The sequence below is a fragment of the Eublepharis macularius genome, chromosome 3 (genome assembly GCF_028583425.1).
Source record: "Eublepharis macularius isolate TG4126 chromosome 3, MPM_Emac_v1.0, whole genome shotgun sequence".
Classification (NCBI taxonomy): Eukaryota; Metazoa; Chordata; class Lepidosauria; order Squamata; family Eublepharidae; genus Eublepharis; species Eublepharis macularius.
The window spans coordinates 85,964,166-85,973,507 of NC_072792.1; the positions used below are offsets into that span (position 1 = coordinate 85,964,166).

Here is a 9,342-nt window from a genome sequence, read left to right on the forward strand (position 1 = left end):
GTGAAGGGCCCTTGAACTAAGACCCTCGCCCACCCAACCAGTAAGAAATGAATGGGCGGGGTTGACTACCCTCCCCCAATACTCCGCCTGTTATGTCTCCGACGCCTGGACCTCCCCAGGCCTCGTGCCAAGGCCTCGTGCTGGAGAAGTGACACAAACGGTCCTGCCTTCTCCAAGCACGAGGCAAGACTGAGCTGTGAAGGGTGGAGCAACAGCATTGCTGCCTCTAGGCTCCGCCCCCACCAGCTAAGCCCAGTAACAGGGCAGGTCTCCTCTGGCTTCATCCTGCCAGGGAGGCAAATTGCTTCCCCCAGCCTAAGGGGCTTAAGCCCCTGGCTGGATGGCAGTATTGTTGAGGAAGCTCTGGGCAAAACACAGCAGGTATTTCACTCTGTCCCAACTTGAGAGGGAAGTTAGGAAACTTAAGATCTAAATTTTGGGTGCTATAACCTTTAAAATTGCCAACTACCAAGCTTGCTTCTTCTGATACCATTTTCTATGGAAGAATATTTCCTTGGCTCCTCCTGAGCACTTGCCTCAAACACTTCATCCAATGGCTGTTACATTTAGGGACAGAGTTCTTTGGACCACAAAGCAACAGATGAACATTACTAAGCATGTTGCTGAAACTGGGACAAGGCAAATGAACTCTGCCATCATTCTTGGTTACAGTAATATTCTCTAGTCCTGGATGCACGGTCCAGAATTGAAGATCTTTCTTTTGAAAGTAAAGATACATTAGAAAAGCATAAATTTTGTTGTTTGGCTTTTAAATCAGCAGAGAATACATCCTGCTATAGTCTTTTACACGGAAACAATAAGTATGGAGTCTAGCATTAAGCAGTGTGTAATAGTGGGGCTCGGTGAGCTTGGGCACTGATTGTTGATATAAAAATATGGATGTTCATTCCCAGCATCAGTGTAGGCCCTAGTGGGCAGCTGCCACAGCCCAAGGAAGGCCAATTCTCTGTGCAAGCACTCGGATAAGTAAGTGAGCAGCCGTTCGGCTATTCTTAGAACTTCTGGTGAAGGAGTCAGTAGCAGTTGCTCTCCTAACTTTAAGCCTCATTCAGCTGTCCCCCGACAACTTACAAGGGTTGTCAGCCTCCAGGTAGTGGCTGGAGATCTCCCGGAACTACAACTGGTCTCCAGGCCACAGAGATCAGTTCACCTGGAGAAAATGGCTACTTTGGCTGGTGGACTCTCTGGAATTATGCCATGCCAAGGTGCTTTCTTGGATCCCAAACCCCAATTTCTCTGGGTTTCTCCAGGTTTCACCCCCACCCCCAGATCTCCAGGAATTTCCTAACTTGGAGCTGGCAACCCTACAACTTACCCTCCCATATATGATCACAGCACACCTTTCCCCAACATTTACACAAAGGAAGCAGGTGCGTTACAATATTTGGTACTGCTTTTTAATACACACACACGCACACACAAGATAACAAAATGATGTTTTGCAGTGCAGATTATGACAGGCAGTTACTTTTGTGAGGTTTGCCATGTGAGATATCAGGTGGTGTGTTAGCTTCATGGTGTCTACTAAGATCAGAAGCTTCCTCTCCTCCAAACAGACAGTCAAGCGTACTTCTCTCCTCTGCTCGTTATGTAACTGGCTCTGGGGCTTGAGGGCTTTGTTTTTTTATTCTTCGTAATGCTGAGAGTGGCTGAGGGCCAGTTCCAGTCTGATATTTTCTTGGGGGTAGGGGAAGGGTATAAAGCAGGCAGATTTGTCAACAATCCAGGAGCTTTATAAAGCACACACATTCTTCCATTTCTGTTAATCCTCCCTGTTGCAGAGGATTTCCCTGCCATTAAGTGATAGCTTTTGAGAGGGGGAAAATGCTACCCTTTTAGAGGTGCTTTAATAACCAAACAGCAAGCTTATGATGAGAAGAAAAGAACAACAGGGCCATCATCCTGTCAGGTAAGCCAGACAGGGAACAGGGTTTTTTTTGTTAAGACTCTTCTTTGTTGATTCAGGCAAGAGTTGATTATTACAATTTTAGCATACTTTTTCCTTATCATTGTTTCCGTCTTATTGACTTATCAGTGGATTGCATTGTATTAGCTAGTTGGGCAGATCTTTTTAAAAAAACTTATGGTGCAATGCTGTTCCCAAATACTTGACAATTAAGTCCAAATGGACTTAGTGGGAGTCACATTACTGCTGAGTAACCATGCATAATATTGGGTTGTTAGTTTGTCAATATGAAGAGTGTTATTGAACCGGTTTGTGGAAGAAACCAAGGAACAGGAAGAGATAGTTGTGATTTGAAGCAGAGGAAGATATGATATATTTTAAGTCAGCAAGCTGTATTTTCAAAAAAGACATCAAGAAGCAAGATAATTACAAGTCACACTTTCCTGCTTCTGTCCACTTTTAGAGTTTGGAAGATTATTTACCAGATCTGAGATGCAGCAAGTGAATAATCAAGGTAATGTTTGTCATCATTTTAAATGGTAAGTATTATGCCATGACATGCCATAGCAGGTTCTAAAATCAGCAATATATAAAGCTTCTTGTTTTGGGAGACCATCAGTTTTGTTCCATGATGCATGCTCAGAATTGTACCATTTCCAGAGAATTATAACTAAAAATTTGCCAGTTTTCTGTCACATGCTGCTTCATATCATGTCAGCATTGTTTAGAAATAGATAATTTGTTTTGTTTATCTATTGATTAGATAAATACCAAAATGTTTTACGTGCTTTGAGAAGAGGTAAGGGACACGAACTTCCAGGAAATTCTGCAGACGTGTTATTATGCAGCTCTTATTACATTCAATTAAGCTTGCATAGCAGTATATTCTGGAAGATTTTTGCCTCAACTATTCATTATACTAGTAAACAATTAATTATAGAAATATAAACATGCCACTTTTTTATATTGGTTATTTTCTGTTGGCATAAAGGCACTTCTGCTTCTGCAGTGGACGCTTCCATTTTCTTGACCCACGCAGCACAGTTTTTTGTGAGTAAATTCAAGGGCATTTGGGGAGGCTTAGTAAGCTACACTGGGATGGGGAGGCAGGAAAATTCAATTCCATGAACAGAAGTCTGCTTGTGGATCATTAGATATCAATGGGTTGGGTTTATGATGATCAACAATGGATGTTAAGATTTAGGATTAGAAGAACTATAAACTTTTTGATGCTGAAATATGGGGTTTTAGTTAGACAATTTAAGAAGAGAGTGGAAGAACACTGCTTGTTTTCTGATAATTTGGATTCAAACAGGATTAACAAAGATCATTGGTACTGTAATTTTTTAAATTTTTTATTTTTTATTAGTGCAAAACAGATTTTTTTTAAAAAAAAGCAAACAGGAGAAAAAAGAAAACAGTGCTGACTACAAAAATACTATTAGCAAATCTATACATAGGTATCTGTAAAAGATTCCTATATGTTGAAAAATAAGTTCATATGCAATTGCCTTCTATATGCAATACGTTCAAATGTTGATAAATTTATAAGGTCTTCAATCCAGTGATTTACAGGAAGTGGGCTTTTGTCTTTCCAGTGTTGAAGTATAAGTCTTTTAGCAACTGTAAGGGCATGGAGAATCCTTTTCTGTTGACCATCAGTTAGATTCTAAGAGACAGGCAAGTAGTTTAACAGTACATTAACATCCTCAAAAATAAGTGCGTTTTCTAACATAAAATTAATATGATTAATAACTTTATTCCAAAAGGGCTGAATGTCTACATATATCCAAAAGGGCTGAATGTCTACATATATCCAAAGAATATGTGTAAGAGATGCATTTTGTGAATTGCACTGCTAACAGACACTGTGCTTAAACAATTAGTAGCGAGACATTGTGGTGTCCAGTATACCCTAAACATAATTTTTTGCTGAAGAAGTCACAACTTAAGATCCACAGTAGCAACAGGTATATATGGCTTAAAGCCTTGTCCCGTTGCTTTAGTAAAATTGGATGCTCCAGATCATTATTCCATTCATCCCTAACACTCTGTGTATCATATTTATATACTGACCTCTAAGATTTATGTACAAATATTGTAGATTTCACTTTCTGTATCAATTCAATAAGCATCTCCCAAAGTGGGGGAGATTCTGAAGCACCCAAAGCTGATGGACCATTTTTGGACATCAAGAAATATTGCAATTGTAAATATTGCCATTCAGCAGAAGTTGGCAAATCATATTTAGACTTCAGGTGGAAAAATGACAAGAACTCATCATCATGACTTATCAATTGATCTAAAGTAAAAATTCACTTACCTGTCCAAGCCTTCCACATACATTTCATAAGTCTTCTACATAAATTTCTGAAACAATGTATTAATTTTATGAATATGTCTACAAGGTATATAAAAAGAGATTGCATGCTTAACATATATAATTCAAGGTATAATATTCATTTTGAATATATTTACTTTACTCCATAATGACAGGTTTAGACTTGTATTTACTTTACCCTATAATAACAGATTTAGGGTTGCCCATCTATCCAAATCCAAGGATATATCTGAGATCAGTTTATTAGAATTCAATGAAATCATGTCCTTAATATTCCTTGGGATCAAGATTCCAAGATAATTGATAGCAACTGGGCACCATCGAAAATGTCCCTCAGTAATTACTCTCTGTTGTCTCCCAATGACTTCAGTTCTGTTTTTGTCCAATTAATTGAATAACCAGACAGATCACCAAAGTTATTAATCAAACTAATTAATTCAGGAATGGAATCTGAATAAATAAATAGATCATCTGAAATAAATAATAGATCATCTGCATATAAAATATTTTTAAATTACAAATAATTATGTTTAAAGCCATGCATATTATTATTTTAGCTAATAACACAACCCAGAGGTTCCAAACAAATAAAAAATGCAAGGAGAAAGAGGACAACCTTGTCTAGTACCTCTTTCAAGAGGAAATGATGCAGAAAAAATACCATTGGTTTGTACTCTAGATCTAGGAGATGAATAATGTATTTCAAATATTCTTGAGGAAAGCCAAATTTAGTCAAAATTTAGTCAATGTAGAGAAAACAAGTTTCCAATATATTTTGTCAAATGCTTTTTCAGCATCAAGTGAAAGAATAGCAACTTGATCAAATCTCTTTCTATTTAACGCAATCAGATCTGTAATCAATCTAAGAGTATTAGATGCTTGCCTACTTTGTATAAATCATACTTGACCTGCATGTACCAAAGTTCTAACAACCTTTTGAAGTCTGTTACTAAAAATGCCTGTTAGTATCTTAGTGTCCACATTCATCAAAGAAATAGGTCAAAAATTTGCACATTGAGTGTTGTCTTTACCTGGCTTTGGAATGACAGTAATATAAGCATCCTGCAGTGATGCTGGCAATACACCAGATTCAAAAATTTCATTGTATAATTGATATAATTAAAAAATCTGAAAAGGTTTTATACTATTCAATTGGGAACCCATCTGGTCTTAGAGATTTGCCAGTGGTCATATTCATTATCACAGCCTTCATTTTATTCAAATGTCAAGATTCAGCAAGTAGCTGTTGCTGAGCCATATCTAAATATGGAAGATCAAGGTGGAAAAAAATGTTTCCAAGTCTTCTCCTGATGGTTTTTTACCCTTACTATACAATTTAACGTAAAAGTTATGAAACTAATTTTTTTTCAGTTGAGGTAGTATGCATTACATTCTGCTCATTCTCAATCATCTTCCTACTATATAATTGAATAAGCGTGTTTCAGACAACTCACTTTATACCCTGGTACACCACCAGAGGGCGCTGCTGCAGAGGAAAGCCCAGGTAACTCACTATATCGCTCCAGAAAACATACTGTGGTGGGAAGCCCGGGCAGGGAACAGGAGCGGAGCAGGTGCCAATGCCCTCCCCACACCTTAACCTGGCTGGAATTAGGTGCAAAGCAGGTGGCAATGCTCACCATCACCTTCAGCCATCTGGAATTAGGAGTGGAACAGGTGACAATGCCCACCACCACCTTAACCCAGCTGGTATTAGTACCGGAGCAGGTGGCAATGCCCACCCCCTTCAGCTAGCTTGTGTTAGGAGTGGAGCAGGTAGAAACGCCCCCCCCTGCATTAACCCAGCCGATATTAGGAGCGAAGCAGGTGGCAATACCTTCCCCCCTTGAGCCAGCTGGGATCAGGAGCGGAGAAGGTGGCAATGCCCACTCTCTGCCTTAACCCAGCTGTTATTAGGAGCAGAGTAGGTGGCAATGCCAGCCCCCCCTTAACCCAGCTGATATTAGGAGTGGAAAGGAAAAAACAGATGGCCACTCCCCTCCAATTGCAGGTGCAACAAGGGACCAAGTCCACGGGAAGCAAACTACAATACTCAGCAATAAATGTACAAATATTTTTTAAATTTATAAAGGTATACTCAAAGTGCAAGTGCTATAAATAGTGAAAATTCATACATATTGTAAATTCATACCCATACATTCATTCCATAATCATCACAGATTTACAAGGGAAGATACATCCATAAACATTGAACAATACGGCTATAACTCCATAGGTATTTTCATGAATTTATATATGAGGTATTGTGCAAAACCAAACAGTCCTGAGTCCTTCCAGAAGCGACACCATTGGAAATGAAAGACAAATTTCCAAACAACGCCCAATCTGGGGCCGGCTTCACGCTGCAGATTTCGTGACACCTTCGTCAGGAGCATGCTGTTCACTAAAATACAAAGTTCAAAACTGCTTTCATATCCAAAGTAACTATTCTTGTGCCATAGATTATAACAAAATAAAAATATACCTCCATCAGGTCAGGACAGAGCACAATCCAACGTTATTTCATCACCAACACTCTTGAAAGCCCATAACACGGCGGCTGTGCTTGTTCTCTTGCGCAGCCAAACCCTTCAACAATTCCCCATTACATAGTCTCCTGGCTAACAACCAAACAACCCCTTAAAGGGACCCTGCTCAGTCACCCAGATTCTAAACACAGTTACTTTTGCTGAAAAATCAGCAGCCCCCTAGACCGTATCTCTAAGACTAATTCCAAAGGAAACACCCAAGGGAAAGGTCATGATTGAGTCCACCTGGACCCTGCTGACTCCCCAAGTTCTCAACACAATTACTTTTACTGAGAAGTCAGCAGCCCCCTTAGCCATATCTTTAAGACTAATTTCAAAGGAAACACCCAAGGGAGAGGTCATGATTGAGTCCACCTGGATGGACAGTGTCCAGCCTGTGGATCCAAAGGTCAATCATGACCTTTCCCTTGGGTATTTTCAAGGCATCAGGTGAACAGAGATGGTTTGCCATCGCAACCTCTGCAACCCTGGTTTTCCTTGGAGGTCTCCCATCGAATTACTAACCAAGGCAAACCTTACATATTTTCCAAGATCTGATGAGATTGGGCTTGCCTGGGCTATCCAGGTCAGAGCACTAATTATATAGGGTGTGTGTGTGTAAAATAATATATATTTTTATATTTAATATATATTAAATAAATAGTACTTAAATAACCAGTACTTTTCCCTTTGATATTGCCAGTGTTCATTAATCTCTTCTTTTTCTCTCTTTTCTTGGTCTAATGCTGGTACATTTACTTACTAGTCATTCTTTGCATTCGTCCCATTCATTCTGTATGGGCCTGTGTCCGTTCCTGTCCTGCCAACTGTGTATGCACCCAAGAGAGGAGTTGTTCCGTCCTTTGTGATCGTGCTGGACTCACACAGATCCCCACTGAGTTCCCTTGTGAAGCCTACTCTATTAACCTGGATAAAAATAGCATTAAATTCCTCTCTGAGAGGGCATTTGGTACTCTACCTTCCCTGAAATCGCTTTCTTTAAACCACAATAATATCTCCTTCATCACTCCTGGAGCTTTCAAAGGGCTAGCTAGCCTGATTGAGCTAAAAATGGCCCATAATGAATACATTCGCTATCTGCATACAAGGACGTTTATTTCACTCAAAAGATTAATTAGGCTGGACTTAGCGGACTGCAACCTTTACAACATCCCAGACAGAATTTTTATTGAGCTTCCAGCCCTTCAGGAACTCTTTTGTTTTCAGAACAACTTTCGAAGGATTCCAGGAGCTATAAGAGAGATGGAGAATTTGACCCATATTTACTTGGAGAAAAACAAGATAGAAGCCGTGGCTTATAATTCTCTCCTGGGTTTGACCCGCCTAAAGTATCTCAACCTTCAAGACAATAGAATAAACGTAATTCATGACAGAGCTTTTCAGGATTGTCAGCAAATGGAGTATCTTTATTTAAACGACAACTTCATTAGTGACTTCCCTGAGAACTCATTTGATGGTCTGAAACATCTAAAGATGCTTAATATTGGTGGCAACTTGCTCAGGAATGTCTCCAATACCTGGTTTCGGGATCAGCTTGAACTGGAAGTTTTGTACTTGGACAGAAACCGTATCAGCTATATTGAGGAAGGGGCTTTTGAAAACCTCACAAGCTTGGTTTCTTTGCATTTAAACAGCAACAACCTAACCACCTTGCCTTTCTCAGTTTTCCAACCTGTTTACTTCCTAGGAAGACTCTACCTTTTCCGGAATCCCTGGGAGTGCGATTGCAGGATTGAGTGGCTGAAAGAGTGGATGGAAAATTACAGACTTGTTAGAGATATTCCTTGTACCTCTCCATCCTCTGTAGCTGGTCTTGACTTAACTGATGTTTATTTTGAGAGAACAGCTGAAGATTTCTGTCTGGACCCCAAGGAATTAAATGTTACGTCTTATAGGCCTTTTCCTACCGGAGAAATTCAGTCGACCACAGAGAACAAGTTCAACAGCCTTATATCCAAACTTTTACTCCAGAAGGGCCTGTCAGAAGAAGTGGTAAACACCACAGAAGCATTTAGTAACACTACCTTCTTAAATGGATTGACTAATAAGGTGTCTTTAGGACTAGGAGAATGTCATGTAAAAATAATCTATATTTTTACCATTTTGTTACTCATAGCTTAGGTAGTGATGTCAGTAAGCTCATAACAAGTTTGATGTTAGTAAAGAAAATAGTATTTATACAAGATAAAAATTTACAGTAAGACCAACAGAATTCACATGGATTAGGGTGTAAAGCCCTATGTGGTTTAGAAGAGCATGATTTAATGGGCAATCCTAAACAGAGTTACACCCTTCTCATCCTATTGGCTTCAATGTACTTAGCATGGTACAACACTGTTTATGATTGTACTGCAAGTCTGGCTCCGTCTTTTATAACAGCTTTAGGTTCACAGAGAGAGCACCCATTTCTGAAGCCTCATAGGATTTAATATTAGATAGCCTAATGGTACAATCCCAAGATGAGGCGCACCCTTCTATGCCCATTGACTTCTATGGACTTAGAAGGATGCAACTCTGCTGAAATT

General features: G+C 39.5%; 1 protein-coding gene across 1 annotated transcript; it reads left to right on the top strand.

The window, feature by feature from the left end:
- The first annotated feature begins 2,444 nt into the window (after positions 1-2,444).
- On the top strand, positions 2,445-8,938 carry NYX (nyctalopin). Its single transcript, XM_054974398.1, has 2 exons — positions 2,445-2,466; positions 7,563-8,938. The coding sequence occupies exons 1-2, from the start codon at positions 2,445-2,447 to the stop codon at positions 8,936-8,938; spliced, it is 1,398 nt and encodes a 465-aa protein (XP_054830373.1).
- The last annotated feature ends 404 nt before the right edge of the window (positions 8,939-9,342 follow it).